The 26,138-nt window shown below is 48.1% G+C and overlaps 1 protein-coding gene across 2 annotated transcripts in view; it reads right to left on the bottom strand.

The window, feature by feature from the left end:
• ZKSCAN1 (zinc finger with KRAB and SCAN domains 1) overlaps positions 1-10,617 on the bottom strand; it is a 32,609-nt gene extending 21,992 nt beyond the window's left edge. Inside the window, exons 1-3 of one of the 2 annotated variants that reach the window (XM_033191987.1) lie at positions 10,443-10,617; positions 647-1,160; positions 275-428 (exon numbers count right to left, since the gene is read on the bottom strand). In XM_033191987.1, coding sequence (XP_033047878.1) covers positions 275-428; positions 647-1,072 — 580 coding nt within the window. In that variant the 5' untranslated portion in view covers positions 1,073-1,160; positions 10,443-10,617. The remainder of the gene's footprint in view (positions 1-274; positions 429-646; positions 1,161-10,442) is intronic. The other variant, XM_033191985.1, reaches the window with a different exon arrangement.
• Positions 10,618-26,138: the final 15,521 nt, after the last annotated feature.

Here is a 26,138-nt window from a genome sequence, read left to right as displayed (position 1 = left end):
TTTTTTGTATTTTTAGTAGAGACAGGGTTTCCCCATGTTGGCCAGGATGGTCTCAATTTCCTGACCTCGTGATCCGCCCACCTTGGCCTCTCAAAGTGCTGAGACTACAGGTGTGAGGCACCGCGCCTGGCCAATTTTTCTATTTTTTGTAGAGATGGGGTCTCGCTTTGTTGCCCAGGCCTAATACGCTTCTTCGTCACAGGCACTCAGCAGCACGAAGAAGACTCTCGTCCTGAATCATTTCCCTTCCCCCAAATGAAACCTTGCTTCTTACCTCGTGACTGTAAGAGGCGGGGTTTCCGAGATGAATGTTTGAAGTGGGACTGGGTGGCCTCGTGATGAAGGTCAAAGCTTGAGGACTCCTGAACTGGATCCAGAGGCACCATCCCCCTTGCAAGCATCTCAGGTCCATGAACTTGACCTGGGACCTGAAGACAGACAGGTTGGGCTTGTGGGTAAATCACTCTGTAAATGGGAACTACAATATTTAAAAACAGACCATGAGTATGCCAGTGGATGCAGGGAGAAAGCCAGAACATTTTTAAGACAGAGTAACCACCTAATGACCTAAAGACTGCCAGTATTTTTGGCTCCACTTTCAACGTCTGTGCCCTGCTCACACATAACAGGTTTCACCTCTTTTTACCTGTTGTCCTGATAAATCAAGCTCCAAGTCTTCTAGAAGGGTCACGGCCTCCTCTCCACTATCAGGGCGGTATTCCTGCAGCCAGACCTGGAGCTCCTTGGGCAGGATGGAAAGAAACTGCTCCAGCACCAGCAGCTCCAGGATCTGCTCCTTGGTATTGATTTCTGGCCGCAGCCACTGATGACAAAGTTCCTTCAGTCGACTGAGAGCCTCTCGGGGTCCAAAAGTGTTTTGGTAACAGAAGCGCCTGAAGCGTTGACGGAATATCTCCGGGTCTGGAGGAGGCGTGTCCTGTAGGCTAGAATCCTGCCCCCACACGTGGTCTTCCTCATCTTCCTCTTCCACCTTCACTATTACGATACCATCCTTCTCCTGTGCAGCCTGTGGGGATAGACCCGTGGCTTCCCGTGATTCAGCAGTCATCATTCAGGCTCCAGGAACTGACTTGATCCAAACAGGGTCTGTGCTCACCTTTATGTCCTGGGAGGTTTTATGATGTGTCTCTGTACTATTCCTGAAGTATAAAAAAAAAAAGTCATTAGTACGTACCTTTACAAAAAGTGATCTGTGCTGCTAACACTTCATAGGAGGCAGCACATTGAAGCACTATCAGAACGCTCCTGAGGCCAGGGGCGGTGGCTCATGCCTGTAATCCCAGCACTCTGGGAGGCCAAGGCAGGTGGACCGCCTGAGGTCAGGAGTTCGAGACCAGCGTGGCCAACATGGTGAAACTCCGCTCTACTAAAAATACAAAACTTAGTCGGGTGTGGTGGCGGGTGCCTGTAATCCCAGCTACTCGGGAAGCTAAGGCAGGAGAATCACTTGAACCCAGGAGGCAGAGGTTGTAGTGAGCTGAGATTATGCCACTGTATTCCCTGCTTGGGAGACAATAAGTTAAACTCTGTCCAAAAAAAAAAAAATCCTAAAAAATAGAGGAAAAAACCAGTCTTCACTGTCACTTCATATATCAAGATTTGCAAACAGAAACCTCAAACAGGCCAACTCCACCCTCAGGGTGTTCGCCTGGAGTCAGAGTGATTTACCTGCAGGTGGACAGCAGGTTATGAAATGGAGCATTGACAGTGCCCAGCCCAGAGAGCTGAATGTTAACAGAGTGCCAGGTGCCAAGCTTAAAGCAGTACACGCACCATCTTCTTTTGTCCCCACAACAGCCCTAGTGCGGCCAAACTGTTAAGTGCCGTTTTACAGATGACATAACCGGGGTTAGGTTTGCTCAGTAGCAGGTGGCTGCCTACTGGAGTCAATATTCAACCAAATTTGAAGCCCTGGGACCTGCTTTTGTACCATCCAGCTACTTTTGCTATTTTTATGGGTGCTCTGGGCAGTCTAAATTGTGGTTTCCAAAGTACAAGATGATCTGCAAGGGATACAGAAAGAAAACAATCAGAATGTCTGTATCTTAAAAGTGAGAGAAATTAAGCCATATTTAACATACAAATTGACACTAATACCCTTACTTAGTCTGTGCTGCCCTGTCACAGGTGTCGTTCATTTTAGACACTGTGATGTAGCCCAGTTTATCTGAGACCAGTTATGTGAAATAATGGATTTCTAAATCTAGCTTTGGCCAGGCACAGTGGCTCATGCCTGTAATTCCAGCATTTTGGGAGCCCAAGGCGGGTGGATCACAAGGTCAAGAGATTGAGACCATCCTGGTCAACATGGTGAAACCCTGTCTCTACTAAAAATACAAAAATTGGCCGGGCGCGGTGGCTCAAGCCTGTAATCCCAGCACTTTGGGAGGCCGAGACGGGCGGATCACGAGGTCAGGAGATCGAGACCATCCTGGCTAACATGGTGAAACCCCGTCTCTACTAAAAATACAAAAACTAGCCGGGCGAGGTGGCGGCGCCTGTAGTCCCAGCTACTCAGGAGGCTGAGGCAGGAGAATGGCGTAAACCTGGGAGACGGAGCTTGCAGTGAGCTGAGATCCGGCCACTGCACTCCAGTCCGGGCGACAGAGCGAGACTCCGCCTCAAAAAAAAAAAAAAAAAAAAATTAGCTGGGCGTGGTGGCGTGCACCTGTAGTCCCAGCTACTTGGGAGGCTGAGGAAGGAGAATCACTTGAACTCGGGAGGCTGAGGTTGCAGTAAGCCAAGATCGTGCCACTGCACTCCGTCCTGGCCACAGAGCGAGACTCTGTCTCAAAAAAAGAAAAAAGAAAAAAGAAAAAAGAAAAAATCCAGCTTTAACTAATCTTACTCTCATAAAAGAGACAAGCAGCTTTAAAGATTCTTGTGGCCAGATGTGGTGGCTCATGCCTATAATTCCAGCCCTTTGGGAGGATGAGGCAGCAGGATGCTTGAGGCCAGGAGTTTGAGACCAGCCTGGGCAACACAGCGAGATCCTGTCTCTATGAAAAAGAAAAAAATTAGCTGGGCATGGGGACCGTGTCTGCAGTCACAGCTACTCAGGAGGCTAAGATGCGAGGATTATGTGAGACCAGAAGTTTGAGGTTGCAGTCAGCTATGATCACGCCACTGCATTCCAGCCTGGGTGACAGAGCAAGGCCCTATCAGGAAAAAAAAAAAAAAAGAGATTCTTGTAGAGAAACCACAATTGCAGGACATACTAGTAATATAAACAGACGTGAACAACAAGAAAATGGCACAGATGAAGCTTCTATCTAGAGCAACGTTTTAGCCACATTAGGAGGTAAAAACCAATGTCAATCTAATTCAAAGAAAAACTCACCAATGAGTGAGAAAGTAGCTTCTTTAAAAAAAGTGTGAAGAAAGAGCAATTACAAGAACAGCTGTATGAAATGGTTCCATTGTTATGCAATTTAATTGGCAAAAATGATATCAAGTATCCAGGAAAAATCCATCTATGTTCACATTTTAGGAACTTGGGGCTGGGTGAGGTGGCTTATGCTTATAATCCCAGCACTTTGGGAGGCTGAGGCGGGGGAGCGGGGGTCTCCTATGGTCAGGAGTTCAAGACCAACCTGGCCATCATCGTGAAACCTCGTCTCTACTAAAAATACAAAAAATTAACTGGGCATGGTGGCAGGTGCCTGCAATCCCAGCTATTTCAGAGGCTGAGGCAGGAGAATCACTTGAACCCAGGAGGTCGAGGTTGCAGTAAGCTGAGATTGCACCACTGCACTCCAGCCTGGGCAAGAAAGTGAGACTCGGAAATATTTTCTAACCTGTTTAAAAATCTTTCAAATGAAGAATTTCAGGTGGGTCTTAAGCCTATTTGTTAAAAATATAAAATGCCACCGCCTGATTAGTTTGTAAGAATATACTCTTTGAATTTCAACAACAAAAATTTAGCATGGTTGATGGGTTGGATCAATCACAAGTTACTAAGCAGAACTGACACTGTGATTCTTCCATCTGAAGCTACAAATCTTTCTGAATTTATCTTTTTCACCTCTACAGCCATCAAAACTAAGCATCAAATTTAAGTTTCAGAAACAGACAATTCGACTGCTTTATCATGATGAGTTAAACCAAGAGTTTTATTTATTTATTTATTTATTTATTATTTTTATTTTTATTTTTGTTGAGACGGAGTCTCACTCTGTCGCCCAGGCTGGAGTGCAGCGGCCAGATCTCAGCTCACTGCAAGCTCCGCCTCCCGGGTTTACGCCATTCTCCTGCCTCACCCTCCCAAGTAGCTGGGACTACAGGCGCCCGGCTAGTTTTTTTGTATTTTTTTAGTAGAGACGGGGGTTTCACTGTGTTAGCCAGGATGGTCTCGATCTCCTGACCTCGTGATCCGCCTGTCTCGGCCTCCCAAAGTGCTGGGATTACAGGCTTGAGCCACCGCGCCTGAACAAACCAAGAGTTTTAAACTAGTAAAAGCATTTTTAGTTATATGGCTCTCACTAGCCATATTCTTAATTTTGGTGAAAAGGGGATCGTGTACATATAACAGCACAAAAATCATCTTTTTTTTTTTTTTGAAACGGAGTCTTGCTTTATCACCCAGGCTGAAGTGCAATGGCATGATTTCAGCTCACTGCAACCTCCGCCTCTCGGGTTCAAGTGATTCTCCTGCCTCAGCCTCCCGAGTAGCTGGGATTACACGCACTAACCACCATGCCCGGCTAATTTTTGTACTTTTAGTAGAGACAGGGTTTCTTCATGTTGGCCAGGCTGATCTCAAATTCCTGGCCTCAAGTGATCCACCTGCCTCGGCCTCCCAAAGTGCTAGGATTACAGGCCATACTTATTTTTTTTATCTAGTTCCATGAAGTCCAGCTTCCTTTCTTTGGCTCCCTGCCTTCATTTTCTCCCTTCTCTACCACGATCTACCTCTCAGATTATTCTTTCTAAAACTCTATGGCCTTGTAGTCAATACTCTCCAGTGCCTGGTCCCAACTTCCCCTCAAGCTTCTTTTCCCATCAATCCCCCCATAAACCTTCGCTATGCAACAAAAGCACTCTCATCAGTATTTCCTACATATGCCTCGTATTTTGACTGCCATCCTTTCCTCACATCACACTCCACGCCTGGGACTTCCCACCGAGTCCTCTCTGCCTTTTCAAATCCTACTTATCCTTTAAAGCTAAGCTAAAACACCACTTGCCTCTCCTCGCTGTTCAAGAACCCTCTCGTAAGTATAACAGTAAGAGCCAATGTTTCCTGAGTGCTTTCTAGGTACTGGGGATTTAAGCATTTTCACTTGACCACATAACAATCTTAGGAGGTAGCTACACTTATCTCACTATGTAAAGAACTGAGAGGCTCAATGCAGTGGCTCATGCCTGTCATCCCAGCACTTTGGGAGGCAACGCAGGTAGATAACCTGAGGTCAGGAGTTCAAGACCAGCCTGGATAACATGGCAAAACCCTGTCTTTACTAAAAATACAAAAATTAGCCAGGTGTGGTGGTGCATGCCTGTAGTCTCAGCTACTTGGGAGGCTGAGGCATGAGAGTCGCTTGAACCTGGGAGGCAGAGGCTGCACTGAGTCCAGATTACACCATTGCACTCCAGCCTGGGCAACAGAGCAAGACTCCATCTCAAAAATAATAATAATAATAAAGATAAATGAGGTATACTGCCATTAAATAACCTACCCAAGGTCACCCAGCAAGTACACAGTAGAGGCAGAATTTGAAATAAAAGTGACTCCCCAATTTAAACTCTTTAACCATTATACAAAATTTATCTTGTACCTAACATATGGGGTATACAGATCCTAAAATGAAGGCCTACGAAGCTGACAATGAAGAATCAATCAGGGCCAGGCACGGTAGCTCAGGCCTGTAATCCCAGCACTTTGGGAGGCCCAGGAGAGTGGATCACCTCAGCTCAGGAGCTTGAGGCCAGCCTGGCCAACATGGTGAAACCTCATCTCTACTAAAAATAGAAAAATTAGCTGGGTGCGTGGCACATGCCTGTAAGCTCAGCTACTCGGGAGGCTGAGGCAGGAGAATCACTTGAACCTGGGAGATGGAGGCTGCAGTGAGCCGAGATCGTGCCACTGCACTCCAGCCTGGGTGACAGAGTGAGACTCTTTCTCGAAGAAAAAAATAAAAAATCACTCAGAAATGGGGCTCATCTACCACCCAATTTTCACTGGAGGATCACTATGTGACTCAAGCCCTTCCTGGGAAAGGGAGGAGACACAGCAGAAGATTCAAGTGGGGACTGTCTACAACATAACCAGGTGGGATCTTCAAACATGGTAACTGAGCAGAACTAGTGTGATAGCGAGTCCAGCCACCAGAAATCCCTACTTCTGTGCAAGTTTTATCCTGCCTCAGCTATTGAGCAGAACATTTCTTAGGTCAGTGGGAATCAATAGGACACAACTCTAAGTATGAGTCTGCGGGAAATAGACACGGATATTGGCACATTCCCTCTGCCCCCAACTGGGATAGGTCCTCATCCTCACCCTCAGTATCTCTCTGCTCCTACTCTGGGGTCCAGGGAAGACCCATCACAGCAGTGGAAAGGCTGGGTTTTAGTTTAGGTTTGCCAGATGATCTGAGCACAGAGTCTACTCTACTGTCTCTAAAAGGCCCTAATAATCTTCAGCAAACATTTGCTAGGTAATTTCTCATGATGTTTCTTTCTCTGTAATTTTTCTTGCCTTCTTCCTCAACTAGATTATCAAGAGCATGCCTCTTTGTACTTCTTAGACCACTTAGCATGATTCCTTGCAAGTCTGTTTTAAAAATACCCTTAACTAAATTGATAATGTTACCTTTTTTTTTTTTTTTTGAGATGGAGTCTTGCTCTGTTACCCAGGCTGGAGTGCAGTGGCCTGATCTTGGCTCACTGCAAGCTCTGCCTCCCAGGTTCACGCCATTCTCCAGCCTCAGCCTCCTGAGTAGCTGGGACTACAGGCGCCCGCCACCATGCCTAGCTAATTTTTTAATATTTTTAGTAGAGACGAGGTTTCACGGTGTTAGCCAGGATGGTCTCGATCTCCTGACCTCGTGCCTCCCAAAGTGCTGGGATTACAGGCATGAGCCACCGTGCCTGGCCATTTTTTTTTGTATTTTTAGTAGAGACGGGGTTTCACCATATTAGCCAGGATGGTCTCGATCTCCTGACCTCATGATCCGCCCGCCTCAGTCTCCCAAAGTGCTGTGATTACAGGCTTGAGCCACCGTGCCTGGCCCAATGTTACTAATTTTTAAAAGCTCGTTCATTCTACATTCAATGTTGCCCTCAAATTTGTTCCATGGGCTAGCTGGATGAGTTTCAGGTTAGCACGAAATCTGCTCCACCCCTTACTAGCTGACAACCTTAGGCAAGTCAACAAGTTAACCTCTCTATGCGTCAGTTTAGAGAGGTTAATGCACTGTATAATGGGAGTAAAATCTGTATAATGGGAGTAAAAATCAGCATTTGTCCCATAGAGTTGTTGTGAGGATTAAATCAGGTAGTAGATACAAAGCACTTAAAATAGTGCCTGGCATTTACTAGGCACTACAGAAATGTCTTAATTTTTTTCAATAAGCTTAAAAGATGTAACTGTACATTCCAATTTTCAGCCTGCTTAAAAGATTAAGCAATGGGACAACTTCGGTAATAGTGAAAGCTGCACAGGCGTCAATAACTGAATTCTAGTCTCCCACAAATAAGTGGCACATCCCTGAGTGAGGTATTCAACTTTTCTGGCATTTTGTATCCTTATCAGTCAAATGGGGGTAGGATGGGGGTTCCAGATAGTATGAAACTACCTCTGGGTCAATATGGGCTGAAAAACATACTGACATACCATCCACTTGAAATAAAATTACCCCCAGCAGCTAAGGATACCTCAGTTCTCACCTAGGATAAACAGAAACGATTTTCTTAAACAAGGGCTTGAAGTTACAAACTCAAAGGCTGTTTTCTAAATAGCCCAGTATTTTTCCAGGGCATAGTGTTGAAAGTGTAAATAAAGGCTGGGCACACGGTGGGTCACGCCTGTAATCCTGGCACTTTGGGAAGCCGAGGTGGGCGGATTGCCTGAGATCAGGGTTCGAGACCAGCCTGGCCAATATGGCGAAACTCTGTCTCTACTAAAAACACAAAAATCAGCCAGGCCTTGTGGTACATGCCTGTAGTCCCAGCTATTCGGGAGGCTGAGGCAGGAGGATCGCTTGAACTCGGGAGGCAGAGGTTGCAGTGAGCCGAGATTGCACCACTGCACTCCAGCCTGGGCGACAGAGCAAGACTCTGTCTCAAAAAATTAAAAAGGGCCGGGCGCGGTGGCTCAAGCCTGTAATCCCAGCACTTGGGAGGCCGAGACGGGCGGATCCGAGGTCAGGAGATCGAGACATCCTGGCTAATACGGAGAAACCCCGTTTCTACTAAAAATACAAAAAACTAGCCGGGCGACGAGGCGGGCGCCTTAGTTCCCAGCTACTCGGGAGGCTGAGACAGGAGAATGGCGGAACCCGGAGGCGGAGCTTGCAGTGAGCTGAGAGCCGGCCACTGCACTCCAGCCTGGGCGGCAGAGCAGACTCCGTCTCAAAAAAAAAAAAAAAAAAAAAAAAAATTAAAAAAAGTTTAAATAAATTGCCTTTACCTCTTTTTTTTTTTTTTTTTTTTTTTTTTTTTTTTTTTTTTTTTTTTTTTTGAGGCGGAGTCTCGCTCTGTCGCCCGGCTGGAGTGCAGTGGCCGGTCCAGCTCACTGCAAGCTCCGCCTCCCGGGTTTACGCCATTCTCCTGCCTCAGCCTCCCGAGTAGCTGGGACTATAGGCGCCCGCCACGTCGCCCGCTAGTTTTTGTATTTTTAGTAGAGACGGGGTTTCACCGTGTTCGCCAGGATGGTCTCGATCTCCTGACCTCGTGATCCGCCGTCTCGGCCTCCCAAAGTGCTGGGATTACAGGCTTGAGCCACCGCGCCCGGCCTACCCTCATTTTTTTTAAAAGAGCTATCAAATGTTTTAATATGAAAAAGTTATCTTAAAAGACATCTAGCTATTCAAAGAATATTGATACTCCCACAGAATGAAAATGTTAGATTTAATACGCTATTCATCCGTATTTTAAATGCTTTTAAATCGAGAATGAGAAAAAGACTAAGTAGCTAGCTTCCTCGTTAGTATTTTAAGAGTGGTGAAAACTGCCTGAAATAAACAAGAATCTTGTATGGTAATACAGAGAAGATACAAACCTGGATACACATTCTGGGGCAAATCACCATGGTTACCTATGTAACACAGCGATTTCCCCACATTTGTTCAGCATATATACTAACAGTGCTTTGTTGATGTGGTTACAATGAATTCTCCACAATTCAATTCAACAAGTATTTATTGACCGCCTCCAATCCGCCTAGCACTGGCCCGTACAATAAATGCTTTCTTTGGTCGCAGGCCATGGAACAGCCACTCTCTATAATGAAAGTATCTTATTGTGTACCGGGGGCACTGCAGGAAAGGGAGGGGAGGGACGGAGGAGTGTCAAGCTAAACTCTGGTTCATTTTTCAATTACATTGACCAAATCACTTCGAAGTCGGAAGGGCCTTTTGAGAAAATCCAGTTAGTTTTTATTGATGGCGAAATTAAGACTTGGTGTGTCTCGTCTTATCCAAGGTCACTCAGCTAATCAGTCTCCTAGTGACACAGTGCAATTTCCACAAATTCCCTTCACTTCTCACCCCACTCCATGTCAAACAGAGCAACTATCCAGAATTTAAAAATCCACCTAACGTCCCGGACAGATCCTTTCCAAAGCCTTCAAAGCATTCCATCAAGCTGAAAGAGTGGGGTGTATATAATCTCTACTAGATCTCAATCACTTCTTTATCCACTATGACTAGGCTTCAAATACTGTTTAATCACCGCTCAGTGATGAGGGTAGGAGGAGGAAAGGCAGGTCTGGAAACGTATGCGGCACCTCAAAATGTGTCCATCTCTCATCCTTCCGCTCATTTCACCTCAAGGTCCCGAAGGACCCGGGGGGGAAAAAAACACCTCACCGGAATCAAAGCAAATGGCGACGAAGGGAGAGCAGAAAAATCAAGACCGGGGTCGGTTCGCTCGCGATCTCCTTTGCAGAAACGTCAAAGGGCGATGACGACATTGCGGGAGAGGGGCCCGCAGACGGATTCTCCCCACGTCTCCGGGCACCCTCGGCCACTGAAACTCTCGCCCCCTCCCCGCCTCGTCCCGGAGGTGGGGCGGGGACGTCTCCCAGGGAGAGCGATGCTTCCTACGGCCGGGCCCGGCCAGGAGGCAGGGGCATGGACTCTTTTCTCACAACACCGGGGCCGCCTGGAGGGGGTCCCAGGGCCGCAGCTGCGGAGCCCACCCTCGCGTACACACCTTCGCGGCCCCGCCCACCCACCCCAGAGGCCGGCCCCAAGTCTCACCGTGAGCCCCGGGAGCGGCCTGGGGGCGCTGGGCGAGAAAGGGGAGCTGACTCTGGGACTCAGGCCGGCCGAAGGGCACCGCACACAGATTTAGGCCCTCCCGACGCCTCGACACAGACACAATGAGTCACAAAGGCCGGAAGTGTGTCAGCACCTCGTCTTCCGGGACCGCGCCGCGCTTCCGGGTCCTCTCTAGGAGCGCGGGAGGACTTTGCATCTCGGTTTCCGAATCGCTGGTCAAGGCGCTTGCCCTTGAGTTTTCAAGCCTCCAGGTTGGAGGGTCCGGTCCTTGTTCGTCCCCAGTTAATGCGGGGACCAACGGGAGCGGGTGGTGGGGGGTTTCAGGCTTTCCCTGACTCAAACTCCCCAGCTCAGACACGAGTCCATGTGAAAGTTCGATTTCACCTGTCTTTTTCATCTCAGGCCGTCCTTGTAGTAATTATAGTTATTATCAAGCAATAATAGTACCTGGTAATTGAACGTCTGTGGCAGAGGAAATGAAACAAGGGTGTAGACAGAGGAAGATCAAAGTGAAGCCAAGGGTGGCTGGTTTCCCAAAGCTGCCATAGTAGCTTCTCTCCCGGCCCTGGAGCTGTGTGGAGTGGTAGTTTCAAATACTTGGTCTGTGGACAAGGGATGTCTTTCCACAAGCAAGCATAGTTATAAGGTTCTGTGCTTTGCTCATGTGGCATATGCTATTGTAACCGTTTAAAAGCAGTTTTCGGAGTAACAACAGACACTTTTACCTTCAAAGTGCTTTCACAACCTACCACAATTACAGCCTTGCAGGGTAAGGCACGCATAAGAGGGGGCCACCTTGTGCAAGGGTTGTGGGGACTACAGGCTTTAATGGTTGTGACTTCCACTGTGTTCCGAGACAAGTTCATGGGAGAAACTGAACTCAGTAGCTTGGTTACATGACTCTTACTGCTTGGAGAGATTTACTTTTTTTTTTTTAGATGGAGTCTCGCTCTGTGACCCAGGCTGGAGTGCACTGGTAAGATCTTGGCTCACTGCAACCTCCACCTCCCAGGTTCAAGCGATTCTCCTGCCTCAGCCTCCTGAGTAGCTGGGACTACAGGCGCACACCACCATGCCCGGCTAATTTTTGTATTTTTAGTAGACAACAGGGTTTCACCATATTGGCCAGGATGGTCTTGATCTCCTGACCTGGTGATCCACCAACCTCAGCCTCCCAAAATGCTGGGATTACAGGCGTGAGCTACCGTGCCCAGCCAGATTTACCTTTTAAAAAATGTTTGAGAACTAAAAAGCAATGACAGGGCCAGACATGATGACTCAAGCCTGTAATCTTAGCACTTGGGGAGGCTGGGACGGGAGGATTCTTGAGCCCAAGAGTTGGAGACCAGCCTAAGCAACGTAATAAGACCCTGTCTCTACAAAGAATACTAAAATTAGCTGGGTGCATGACGGCGTGTGCCAGTGGTCCCAGCTGCTTGGTAGGCTGAGGTAGAAGGATGGATTGAGCCCAGGAAGTTGAGGCTGCGGTGAGCTATGATTGCGCTGTTGCACCCCAGTCTGTGCCACAGAGCAAGATCCCATCTCAAAAAAGAAAAAAAGGGCTGGGCACGGTGGCTCATGCCTGTAATCCCAGCAGTTTGTGAGACCAAGGTGGGTGGATCATGAAGTCAAGAGATTGAGATCATCCTGGCCAATACAGTGAAACCCCATCTCTACTAAACATACCAAAATTAGCTGAGCATAGTGGCGCACGCCCATAGTCCCAGCTACTTGGGAGGCTGAGGCAGGAGAATCACTTGAACCCCAGAGGCGGAGGTTGCAGTGAGCCGAGATTGCGCCACTGCTCTCCAGCCTGGGGACAGAGCTAGACTCCGTATCAGAAAAAAAAAAAAAAAAAAAAAAATCAGAAAAAAAAAAAAGCCACGACACTATCATTAAAAGAAATTTGCAAAATGGAGAAAAATAATTACCTCTAATCCCTCTACCCTAACACGACCCCCATGCCTTTGGTTTACCTTTTTCCTGTTTTCATATACAAATAAATACTTATTGATATTATTTTAAACACTGTTCAAAACCATAGTTGTAGTTGTATTGAAGAGGAGGTTGGTATCCTGAAAGTATCTGCTACATTCATATCATGTGAACACTGTTTTTTAAGGAAGAGAAAATATATTTACTATTCATTAAGTGGAAATAGATCATCATCAAGGTCTTCATCCTCACTGTCTTCACATTGAGTAAGCTGAGGAGGAAGAGGAAGGGTTGTTCGTGCTGTTTCAGGGGTGGCAGAGGCGGCAAGTGATCCGCCAGCCTCAGCCTCCCAAAGTGCTAGGATTACAGGTGTGAGCCACTGCACCTGGCCTCTTTTCTTTCTTTTTTTTTTTTTTTTGAGACAGAGTTTCCCTCAGTTGCCATGTTGGAGTGCAATGGCGTGATCTCGGCTCACTGCAACTTCCATTTTCTGGGCTCAAGCGATTCTCATGCCTCAGCCTCCCAAGTGCTGGGATTACAGGTGTGCACTCACCATGCCTGGCTAATGTTTGTATTTTTAGTAGAGATGGGGTTTTATCATGTTGACCACGCTGCTCTCGAACTCCTGGCCTCAAGTGATCCTCCCACCTCGGCCTTTCAAAGTGCTGGGATTACAGGTGTGAGCCACTGCGCCTAGCCTCAACATCTTTGATTACTTCCTAAGGATGGATTCCAAGAAATGAGGTTATTGGTCCCACAGATAGTCAAAGGGAATGTAGGCAATAACGTTGGTAACCCCAAGGTTCTAGACCTTGGGGTTTGACCTAGTCAGCAAATAAGCTAAGCCAACAAGATCAGGTGGTATCTACCCAAGAGTTTCGAAAGAACTCAAAGACGAAAGTGTTGAAAGAATCATGAAACATAGTGATTTATGATTACAAAGAGACACTGAGCTTAAAATTTGGCTGGCTGCCCTGAACAAATAAAAGTTCCTGAAGGGCACCCTAGAAACTGTGGGTGCCTAAGTTTGACTTCCATGTTGTGAAAGCTGGTGGAGTCACTGCTGAAGGGGAGCCCGGGTTTGCGGCTGTGACTGGGTTGCTGCAGCTACTCCTGGGAGGGAGAGTCTCCTGTCCCTCCAACTTGGAAGGAATGAGGGCTGCCACGTGTTCCCAGCTCCCTCCAGCTCCGTGGAGTGCTGTGGTCCCAGCTGTGGCTCCCCCATTGCAGCCAGCATCATGGCAGTGGCCACTCCAGGTGGGGTGCTGCTGCTATCACTTCCAGTTGGGAGGTCACAGAAGGCTTGGAAAGGGAAAGAGCAGGCTCTGCTTATCCTAGAGAGTTATTTCCACATGCAATTTCCTTCTTGCCACAGTCTGATAATGAAAGAGAAATGTCCCAAATATGTATTTGAAAAAGTCTCACAGGAAGAGACAAGGGCCCTTTGTAGGAAACTAAGGAATGTGTTCCGTTTATCCTCAAAAGACAATAGCTTGTAATTTTCATTCTCATAGGTGAACCATCTTCATGGACATTTCAGTGTTGCCTAATAAGAATTTAAAAATATATTGCCAGGCGCGGTGGCTTACGCCTGTAATCCCTGAACTTTGGAAGGCCGAGGTGGGCAGATCATGAGATCAGGAGATTGAGACCATTCTGGCTAACACGGTGAAACCCCGTCTCTACTAAAAATGAAAAAAAAAAAAAAAAAAAAATTAGCCGGGCGTGATTATAGTCTCAGCTACTCAGGAGGCTGAGGCAGGAGAATGGCGTGAACCTGAGAGGCGGAGCTTGCAGTGAGCCAAGATTGCGCCACTGCTTTCCAGCCTGGGCGACAGAGCAAGACTCCGTCTCAAAAAAAAAAAAAGAAAAAAAATTTAAAATATCAATAAGAGAGAAGATTCAGATTGGGTGTGGTGGCTTACGTCTATAATCTCAGCACTTTGGGAGGCCGAGACCGGGGGATCACCTGAGTTCAAGAGTTCAAGACCAGCGTGGCCAACATAGTGAAACCCCATCTCCACTAAAAATAAAAAAAATTAGCTGGGCATGGTGGCGTGCACCTGTAACCCCAGGTACTCGGGAGACTGAGACAGGAGAATCACTTGAACCCAGGAGGTGGAGGCTGCAGTGAGCTGAGATTATGCCACTGCACTCCAGTCTGAGTAACAGAGCAGGACTCTGTCTTAAAAAAAAAAAAAATAGAGAGAAGATTCAGGAAGAAGGGAAATTGACTCTCTCTCTCTCTCTCCAGATATATATATATATATATATATATATATATATATATATATATATATATTTGAGACAGGGTTTTACTCTGTCTCCCAGGCTGGAGTGCAGTGGTCACAGCTCACTGCAGCCTTGAACTTTTGGACTCAAGTGATCCTTCTGCCTCAGCCTCCTAAGTAGCAGGGACTACAGCCATGCGCCACTACACTTGGCTAATTTTAAAATTTTCTGTAAATGATGGGGTCTCGCTATGTTGCCCAGGCTAATCTTGAACTCCTAGGCTCAAGCAATCCTCCCATCTCAACCTCCCAATGTGCTGAGATTACAGGTGTGAGGCACTGTGCCTGGCTGACAATCTCTAAATGTACATAGCTTGGAGATCCAGGTGAACAGAGAACACAAACTCCCACTCCTTCAGCCAGATCTTACATAATCTACCTTTTGAAATAAACATTCCCACTGCCCCTAAGCATGGCGCCCATACTTAGTTGTTGGGTAGAAATAAATATGATTACATGACAAATATAATCACTTTATTGGGCAGTCTCAATTCAGAGATGCGCATACATGAAATAGTTTTATTTTTCACCCATGATTGCTCCCCTCTGTATTGTTGAATCTCCCATTTCCCTGGGTAATGGATTTTTTTTTGAGATGGAATTTCACTCTTGTCACCCAGGCTGGCATGCAATGATGCAATCTCGGCTCACTGCAACCTCCGCCTCCCGGGTTCAGGCAATTCTCTTGCCTCAGCCTCCTGAGTAGCTGGGATGACAGACACCCGCCACCATGCCTGGCTAATTTTTTTGTATTTTTAGTAGAGACGGGGTTTCACCATGTTGGTCAGGCTGGTCTTGAAGTCCCGACCTCAGATTGGTGATCGACCTGCCTTGGCCTCCCAAAGTGCTGGGATTACAGGTGTGAGCCATTGAGCCCCGCCAGGTAATGGATTTTTAAATGACACCTGGAGAATATTCCATATTTCCTAGCTACTATTAGTTAAGATTCTGCCCAGTTTCAAACCCAAGTCTTAGGCCAGGCATGGTGGCTCACATCTATAATCCCAGCACTTTGGGAGTCCGAGGCGGGTGGATCACTGGAGGTCAGGAGTTAGACACCAGCCTGGCTAACATGGCGAAATCCCTTCTCTACTAAAAATACAAAAACTAGCCAGGCGTGATGGCACACACCTGTAATCCCAGCTACTTGGGAGGCTGTGGAAGGATAATCACTTGAATCCGGGAGGCGGAGGTTGCAGTGAGCCAAGATTGCACCATTGCACTCCAGCCTGGGCAACAAGAGTGAAACTCTGTCTGAAAAAATAATAATACAAAAATAAAACCCAAGTCTTATATCTGATTCCCAAGGTCCCATTTTGCTGAGTCTTCTCCTTCTCCTTCTTTTTTTTGAGGCAGAGTTTTTGCTTTTGTTGCCCAGGCTGGAATGCAATGGCGTGATCTTGGCTCACTGCAACCTCCGCCTCCCAGGTTCAAGCGATTCTCCTGCCTCAGCCTCCCAAGTAGCTGGGATTAGAGGTGTGTGCCACCACGCCTGGCTAGTTTTTGTATTTTTAGTAGAGACAGGATTTCGCCATGTTAGCCAGGCTGGTGTCGAACTCCTGACCTCCAGTGATCCACCTGCCTCGGACTCCCAAAGTGCTGGGATTACAGGCATGAGTCACTGTGCCCGGCCTGAGTTTTCTTCTTTACTGTCAGCTAAGGCTGTGGCTGGGGAACCTGCTGTGGGAAGGGTACTGTGATCTGCGCTTTTCTTCCTCCCCTTCCCTCTCCCTGGGGTGGCAGGAGTGAGTGATCTGACTCTCGGAGACACTTTCGCCCTCTATTTTCCTATTGGAAGCTGTGGCTTCTCTGTTGTGTTGAGCAAAGTGGACGGACAGGGAAAGGGTCAAAAATCTCTTACTTAACTGGCTGTGAGTCTATTCTCTCTGTTGGTTGTTATTCTTCCCTCGGTAACACAGTGTTCCAGCTACTTAAGCTGCAAAACAAATTATTCAACGATTTCGTGGGTGAAAGCAATGAAAACATTGTTTATTTGGCTCCTAAATCTTCCATTTGGCGAACGGATCCACATGGATGGCTCATCTATGCTCCACCTGGCTCCTCTGGGGGGCCTCGAAGGTTGGACCACCTGAAGGCTTGCCAGTTCCTAAGATTGGTGATTGGTCTGGCTGTCAGTTGAGATCTTAGCTGGGGCTCTGGATCCAAACATGTGCAAGTGGTCTCTTCATGTGGTCTGGGCTTCCTCACAGAATGGTGGCTGGGATCCAAGGACAGGTATCCAGCGAGAGAGGAGAAAGGGAAGGAAGGAAAGAAGGAAGGAAGGAAGGAAGGAAGGAAGGAAGGAAAGAAGGGAGAGGGAGGGAGGAAGGAAAGGAAGGAAGGCAGGGAGGGAGGGAGGAAAGGAAGGGAGGGAGGGAAGGAGGGAAAGAAGAAAAGAAAGGGAGGGAGGGAGTGAAGGAAGGAAGGATAGGAGAGGGAAGGGAATGGAAGGGAGGGAAGGAAGGAGGTAAGGGAAGGAAGGAAGTGGAGTGGGAGACAGAGAGAGACAGGGGGGACAGGTGAATGAAGGCCACATCTCCTTTATAACCTAATTTTAGAAGCACCCAGCATCCCCTTCACTGTATTCAATTCCTTGAGGCAGTCATAAAGTCACACCTAGTTTCAAGGGAAGGGAAAATAGGTTCCCCCTCACACCTTTTTTTTCTTTTCTTTATGACACAGGGTCTCACTAACCCAGACTGGAGTACAGTCATGGTTCACTGCAACCTCGACCTCCTGGGCTTAAGTGATCCTCCAACCTCATCTTCCCATGTAGCTGGGACTACAGGCATGAGCAACTATGCCCCATTAATTTAAAAAAATTTTTTTTTTTTTTGTAGAGATGAGGGTTTCACTATGTTGCCCAGGCTGGCCTCAAACTCCTGTGTTCAAGCAATCCTTCCACCTTAGCCTCCTGAGTAGCTGGGAGTACAGGTGCATGCCACCACACCCAGATAATTTTATTTTATTTTTTGGTAGAGATGGGGTCTCACTATGTTGCCTAGGCTGGTCTTAAAGTCCTGGGCTAAAGTGATACTCCTGCCTTGGCCTCCCAAAGTGCTGGTTTTACAGGCACCATGCCTGGTGATGCCACCTTTTTTTTTTTTTTTTGAGACAGAGTCTCACTTTTGTCGCCCAGGCTGGAGTGCAGTAACGCGATCTCGGCTCACTGCAACCTCTGCCTCCCGGGTTCAAGCAATTCTCCTGCCTCAGCCTCCTGAGAAGCTGGGATTACAGGTGCCTGCCACCATACCCAGCTAATTTTTGTATTTTTAGTAGAGACGGCCATGTTGGCCAGGCTGGTCTCGAACTCCAGACCTCAGGTGATTCACCCACCTTGGCCTAAAGTGCTGGGATTACAGGCAAGAGCCACGGTGCCCGGTTAGATGCCACCTTTTGATGGGAAGTGGTGTGGTTCTGGAATTGCATGTGAGACCAAAAACACTGCCACGGTCACTTTTGGAAAACACAGTCTACTGCTACTGTGTGTCAGCCACACAAACGTTGGCTTGTGGAGTTCAGGGATGAAACCCTCAGGGGGCCTTGGGGGCCTGCTTACTACTCAGTCCCCTGTCCCGCTCGATCTGTCTTCTGCCCCTAGCAGGGCACTGCACAACCTCCTTTTGTGGGGATTCTTGGGTGGGGGCACCAGTTGGACTGCTCAAGCCCAGCTCCCTGCTTCTAGGTCCATTTGATCTGTGAGAAACTCAGGCACCTTTGGCCACTCAAATGGCTGGAACGTGGACCTCCTCCGGTGCTGCTGCCCCTCCCTGGCCACCTTCCCCTCTGAGTGGATTGTTGAATCACCCACCACCTGCCTAGGCGGGAGAGTCTCCTATTTAAAAAAATGCTCAACTAGAGGTTGAGTTTATTTATTTATTAAATTTTTTCCAGAGTCTCGCCCTGTCTCCAGGCTGGAGTGCAATGGCGTGATCTCGGCTCACTGCAATCTCCGCCTCCCGGGTTCAAGTGATTCTCCTGCTTCAGCCTCCTGAGTAGCTGGGACTACAGGTGTGCGCCACCACACCTAGCTGATTTTTGTATTTTTAGTAGAGATAGGGTTTCACCATGTTGGCCAGGATGGTCTTGATCTCCTGACCTCGTGATTTGCCTGCCTCGGCCTCCCAAAGTTCTGGGATTACAGGTGTGAGCCACTGTGCCCGGTCGAGGATGAGGTTTTTTGTAGATATGGGGTCTTCCCAGTGACTGGGACTCCTGCCCACCCTGCTCCACGTCTTTTTTCTTTTTTTTTTGAGATGGAGTCTCCCTCTATTGTGCAGGCTGGAGTGCAGTGGTGCAATCTCGGCTCCCTCCAACCTCTGCTTCCCGGTTCAAATGATTCTCCTGCCTCAGCCTCCCCAGTAGCTGGGATTAGAGGTGCCCACCACCACGCCCAGCTAATTTTTTGTATTTTCAGTAGATATGGGGTTTCACCATGTTGGCCAGGCTGGTCTTGAACTCCTGGCCTCAAGTGGTCTGCCCAACTTGGCCTCCCAAAGTGCAGGGATTACAGGCGAGAGCCACTGCACCCAGCCTCTGTCCCCAGGTTTTGAAGACATTCTCACTTGTCTTCATGGTGAGGGGTGAGGGAACCAGTCATGGAGGAGGAGAGGGAGGCCCCCACCAATAGGCAGAAGGCATTTGGCTTCTACAAAGTCCTGTCTCTCCTTCTTACTGCTTTCATCCAGACTTGAGGAGCAGAAAAACTGGCTGAGCAAGCAAAGCACGCAAGCGTTTCTGCCTGTCACGTAGGTGGCATCTGGGATCTTTGATGTGCCGTGCTGTGGGCCGGGAGTGTTCTCCTGAAGTTTTTCCTTCTTTGTTCTCAGCTTTGGACTCCAGCCACGGACAACAGAGTCCTAGCTCATGTCCAGTCACACAACTGCAAAAGCACCTGCGTCTGAATAAGGATGTTTATGAGAACATTCGTGTCTAATCAAATCAAATCAAAATAAACTGAGCAACCCCCCCCACCCCAGCCTTGTGGCCTCATTCCCAAGTCAGCCCAAGCCATACCCTTCCTAGCTATGGTGTGTAGTAGAGGGGTGCAGGACTCAGATGGCCTTGGTTCTCATCTTGTCTGTACCGTGTACTCTTGGTCTAGTTACCTGAACTTTTGGAGCCTCAGTTTCTCTGTGTGTAAAATGAGGATTCAAACAACACTTACCTCATTGGGTTGTCATGAGGCTTGCATGATGGAGTTGATTCATGTAAATCAGCAGTCGCAGAACCTGGCATTGGACACAGATGAGTTTAGGGCTCTGGGCTGTTGACTGACCCTTGGGCTTGAGTGGCATGTGTGGCTCCATCCTGAAGCTCTTTTCCGGCAGTGCTGAGGTGGGAGGAGGGACTTGACTCTGCAGGTGGGGCTTAGACGCTGCACCAAATTGAAGAGTAGCTAAAATGGGGCCAGGGTAGAAGCGGCTTTCCATAAGACACGCCCACCAGTGTGCCATGTCAGTTTACCGTTGCAATGGCAACACCCGGGAGTTACCACCACTTTCCATGGCAATGAGCTGACAACCTAGAAGTTCCTACCCCTTCCCTAGTAATTTCTACACTAACTGCTCCTTAATCTACATGTAATTAAAAGTAGGTAGGCCAGGTATGGTGGCTCACACCTGTAATCCCAGCACTTTGGGAGGCCGAGATAGGTGGATCAGTTGAGGTCAGGAGTTCGAGACCAGCCTGGCCCACATGGCAAACGCTCGTCTCCACTAAAAAAATACAAAAAATTAGATGGGTGTGATGGTGTGCACCTGTAATCCCAGCTACTAGTGGGGCTGAGGCAGGAAAATTGCTTGAACCTGGGAAGTGGAGGTTGCAGTGAGTGGAGATGGTGCTGCTGCACTCCAGCCTGGGCGACAGAGTGACAGTCAGTCTCAAAAACAAAAACAAAAGTAGGTATAAATATGACTGCAAAACTGTCCTGAGATACTACTCCCTGCTCTGTAGGAGCAATCACAGAGCTATAACACCCCCGAAGCTGTAACACTGCCTCTTCCATAAAGCAGTTTTCTTCTCCCTCTGGCTTGCCCTTGGATTTTTTTCCTGGGCAAAGCCAAGAAACCTTGTGGGCTAAGCCCCATTTTGGGGCTCGCCTACTTTCCATCAAGGCCAATGAGAGGGCATCCTCTGTCTACAGTACACAAAGTGTAAATGCATCAGATCAATCTGATTCAACTTTTATGTAACAAAATTGTGAGTTGTTTTTCAGTTGCCATAGACCTCTAGGTGAAAGTTAGGTAACCTGAATATGTCCAGATGAATCAAGCATGCAACCACAGGGCGGAACCTAAGTGCTCGAACTGAAGAGGGGACTGAATTAAGAAGTGGACATCACATGGCAGGATCCAGGATCCAATCAGATTGAGTGCTGACCATCACCCCATGACAGGACGCAGTCAGATCACACCTCCTGGCATCACCTCATTTCAAGAGCCAATCACTCTCATTACCCTATGCTTATAAACCTGACTTATGAGGCCAGGCGTGGTGGCTCATGCTTGTAATCCCAGCACTTTGGGAGGCTGAGGCGGGTGGATCACGAGGTCAGGAGATAGAGACCATCCTGGCTAACATGGTGAAACCCCGTCTCTACTAAATATACAAAAAATTAGCATGGTGTGGTGGCATGCACCTGTAGTCCCAGCTACCCAGGAGGCTGAGGCAGGAGAACCTGGGAGGTGGAGGTTGCAGTGAGCTGAGATAGCGGCACTGCACTCCAGCCTGGTCAACAAGAGCAAAAACTCTCGGGAAAAAAAAAAAAAAAAAAGCCCACTCCATAAATTTTGCGTGACTCTCTGGGATTCAATTTAGGATGCAATGCTCAAGCTTCTTTGATCCCTGGGGTTTCCATCACATGCAAACTGGGAGTCACTTCTAGCAGGGCCTCCCCAGTTTTGCCATTGGTACAGGACAATGTGAGAGGACAGAGAACACACAGTGTGGGAACACATCTCAGAGTTGGGCTGGAATCTGGACAGCAGTTGGATCAACTTGAAACTTCCTCTAAATATCTGAATAGTTTATAAAGGAAAAGAACTGTCATTGCTCCAAGGGGCCTATGGCATAAGGCAGCGCAGGGTGGATGTGCAAACATATCCAGGCAGCCCAGGGTGGTGGCCAGGAAGTAAGCTGTCATTTACCTGCAACATGATCCTTCCAGCATCTGGTTCCAGGAGTCACGGTCTGATTTTAATGATCTATGGTGGGCCAGGTGCATGGCTCATGCCTGTCATCCCAGCACTTTAGGAGGTTGAGGCAGGTGGATCACTTGAGGCCAGGAGTTTGAGACCAGCCTGGCCAACGTGGTGAAACCCCATCTCTACTAAAAATACAAAAATCAGCCGGGTGTGGTGGTGCATGCCTGTATTCCCAGCCACTCCAGAGGCTGAGCAATGAGAATCGGTTAAGCCCAGGAGGCAGACGTTGCAGTGAGCCAAGATCGCGCCACTGTATACCGTACTCTGGCCTGGGCAACAGAGAGAGGCTCTGTCTCAAAAAAAAATAAAACACCCCCCACCCAAAAAAAAAAAACCAATCCGTGGTGGTACTGAATGTAGAGAGAGAAGAGCCAGTGTGGTTGTTCATGTCTATACTCCGAGCTACTCGGGAGGCCGAGGTGGGAGGATGGCTTGAGCCCAGGAGTTTGAGACCAGCTTGGGCAACACAGTGAGACTCCATCTCAAAAACAAACAAACAAACAAACAAAGAAACAAACAAAAACAAAACAACAGTGACTGTAGAGAGAGAATAAAGAAGGATATGGGGCCGGGCACAGTGGCTCAAGCCTGTAATCCCAGCACTTCGGGAGGCCCAGGCGGGTGGACCACGAGGTCAGGAGATCAAGACCATCCTGGCTAACACGGTGAAACCCTGTCTCTACTAAAAATACAAAAAAAATTAGCCAGGCAAGGTAGCGGGCGCCTGTAGTCCCAGCTACTCTGGAGGCTGAGGCAGGAGAATGGCGTGAATCCGGGAGGCAGAGCTTGTGAGCTCACTGGAGTGCAGTGAGCCGAGATCGGGCTACTGCACTCCAGCCTGGACGACAGAGCAAGACTCTGTCTCAAAAAAAAAAAGAGAGATTAAAGAAGGATAAAGGAGAGGGCTACTTAAAATGTTTTGGTGGGGGGAAGAGAAGTTAGGGCTTCAAAGTAGAAAGAGTACTGAAAACTTACAAATAACACTTTATCAGGAAGGTAATGAAAGGTCTGAATGTAGGTTGGTCAAAAGCATGATAGCAGGAAGAATCCAGGCACATTGAAGATGAAGACGGAAAAAACAAAACAGTTCCATTTAGCGGTTAAGGCAGGAAATGAACACAGATCCTATGGGAAGGCGAAGTTAACTTGTAAACGAGACTCTGTATGAAGATACCTCTATATACATGTGTGTAAAACTATTTTACAAGCTGCAAAACACAATCACACAGTTGTTACAGAAAGGTCATCACTAAAGAATAAATTGGGATTGGGGCCGGGCATGATGGCTCACACCAGTGATCCCAGCATTTTGAGAGGCTGAGGCAGGTGGATCGCTTGAGTTCAGGAGTTCGAGACCAGCCTGGCAGCATGGCGAAACCCTGTCTCTGTCTCTACTAAAATACAAAAAAAGAAAAAAAAAAAAAGCCAGGTGTGGGGGTACATGCCTGTAATTTCAGCTACTTGGGAGTCTGAGGCACAAGAATCACTTGAACCAGGGAGGAGGAGAGATTGTGCCACTGCACTTTAGCCTGGGTGACAGAGTGAGACTCTGTCTCAAAATAAATAAATAAATACAGGCTGGGCGCAGTGGCCCACGTCTGTAATCCCAGACTTTGGGAGGCTGAGGTGGGCGGATCACTTGAGGTCAGGAGTTTGAGATCAGGCTGGTTAACATGATGAAACCCCATCTCTACTAATCACATTTAAAAAATTAGCCAGCTGTGGTGGCACGGGCCTGTAGTCCCAGTTACTTGGGAGGCTGAGGCAGAAGGATCACTTGAACCCAGGAGGTGCATGTTGCTCCAGCTTGGGCAACAAGAGCAAAAACTCTGTCTAAAAAAAAAAAAATGCCAGGTACAATGGCTCATGCCTGTAATCCCAGCACTTTGAGAAGCTAGGGCGGGCGGATCATGAGGTGAAGAGATTGAGATCATCCTGGCCAACGTGGTGAAACCCTGTCTCTACTAAAAATACAAAAATTAGCAGGGCACGGTGGCACATGCCTGTAGTCCCAGCTACTTGGGAGGCTGAGGCAGGAGAATCACTTGAATCTGGGAGGCGGAGGTTGCAGTGAGCTGAGATTGCATCACTGCACTCTAGCCTGGCAACAGAATGAGACTCCGTCTCAAAAAAGAAAAGTATATATATATATAAAAATACATAAATTGAAGAGAAGGCAGGGAAACCCGGATTTGACAGTGACAAGAAAGAAAAGCCCAGGAGGACCTGGGCTGAGCCAGATACTGGGGCTAGACTAAGGGTGATGGGAGCAGAGCTGGGAACCTTGGGTGGCAGAGAAGTTCTAATCAGTGAAACTGAGCAAAGCTATTTGGATGGTGCAGTAGAGTTGGGGTTAAGAGACAGAGACAGGCCGGGTGTGGTGGCTCACACCTGTAATTCCAGCACTTTGGGAGGCCAGTGTGAGAGGATCGTTCGAGACCAGCCTGGGTAACATACTGAGGCCTTGTCTCTACGAAAAATTTAAAAAATTAGCCAGGTATGGTGGTGCGTGCCTGTGGTCCTAGCTACTCAGGAGGCTGAGGTGGGAGGATTGCTTGAGCCCAGTAGATTGAGGCAGCAGTGAGACATGATCGTGCCACTGCACTCCAGCCTGGGCCACAGAGTGAGACCCTGTCTCAAAACAAAACAAAACAAAACAACAACCAAAAAGGCAGAGAGACAAAGGCGGCAAAGAAGATGGAATGATGATGCCTTTCGGGTAGGTTTGGTGTTTTGGGTTGTAAAAGGGAGGATAAAGAATGAGGAGAAAGTAGATGGAGCACTAACTGGGACTCAGGTAATGGCTTCAGGTAAATTGCGCAGGTTTGAATGCAGGGAGACAAAGCCCAAGAGGAGACAAGGGGAAACAAACTTGGAGGAAAGATGAAGACGGAAAAAACAAAACAGTTCCATTTAGCGGTTAAGGCAGGAAATGAACACAGATCCTATGGGAAGGCGAAGTTAACTTGTAAACGAGACTCTGTATGAAGATACCTCTATATACATGTGTGTAAAACTATTTTACAAGCTTGGAGGAAAGTTTCTGTGATTCTAAACATGTTCCCTTTCTTGTCGCCATGATTTCAGCTAGTGGTTGGATGCTCTGTGTATGTTTCATGTAGTTTCACACAGTTAGGGGCTCAATCTCTCCGTGTAAAGTTTTATTTTTTGAGATGGAGTCTCGCTCTGTCGTGATTTGCTTTAATGCGACCCCCCAGAGCAAATGCCAGAGAAAAGGCAAGTAGGCAAGGCAAAAAAAAACTTTATTTACAAGCCAATGTGAAGGAGGGAGCGAGGTTCACCGGTCTCCGGCGGTGGAGGCCCACGAAGTCGCTCCGGCGTTCTCGGGCGAGGTTCCTAGGTCCGCACAGGAGCAGGCGCCAAGGAAGTTCGCACCGGCGTTCTCGGGCGAGGTTCCTGGGTCCCGCACACGAGGAGGGGCCGAGGAAGTTCGCATCGCGCGCCCGCCGGGGCGGCTTTTATGTCCTGGGCCCGGGAGTGGGAGGGCAGTGGGCGGGACATAGGCGGGTCGGGGGCGGGTCGGTAGGCGTGGCTAGGCGGGTTCCGGCTTTTCTCCGTCGGAGGTCGGGTTGCGCCTGCGCAGTCGACCCGTGTCTTTCCTGGGCCCGGGAAAGTTGAGGATGAAGAACCCGGAACTGCGCCATCTTGTCTCCGTTTGTCCAAACATGTCACCCAGGCTGGAGTGCAATGGCGCAATCTCCGCTCACTGCAAGCTCTGCCTCCCGGGTTCAAACGATTCTCCCGCCTCAGCCTCCCGAATAGCTGGGACTATAGGCGCCTACCACCAAGCCTAGCTAATATTTTGTATTTTTAGTAGAGATGGGGTTTCACCGTGTTAGCCAGGATGGTCTTGATTTCGTGACCTTGTGATCCACCCTCCTTGGCCTCCCAAATTGTTGGGATTACAGGCATGAGCCACCGTGCCCGGCCCATGTAAGGTTTTTTATTTATTTTCTTGTGTTTTTTTTCTTTTGAGATGGAGTTTCATTCTTGTCACCCAGGCTGGTGTGCAATGGGGCGATCTCAGTTCACTGCAACATCCGCCTCTCAGGTTCAAGCGATTCTCCTGCTCAGCCTCCTGAGTAGCTGGGATTACAGGTGCCTGCCACCACACTTGGCTAATTTTTATATTTTTTATAGAGACAGGGTTTTGCCATGTTGGCCAGGCTGCTCTTGAACTCCTGACCTCAGGTGATCCACCCGCCTCAGCCTCCCTAAAGTGC

The sequence above is a fragment of the Trachypithecus francoisi genome, unplaced genomic scaffold, assembly GCF_009764315.1.
Source record: "Trachypithecus francoisi isolate TF-2019V2 unplaced genomic scaffold, Tfra_2.0 Lachesis_group4, whole genome shotgun sequence".
Lineage (NCBI taxonomy): Eukaryota > Metazoa > Chordata > Mammalia > Primates > Cercopithecidae > Trachypithecus > Trachypithecus francoisi.
This window is presented reverse-complemented; position numbering and strand designations above follow the sequence as displayed.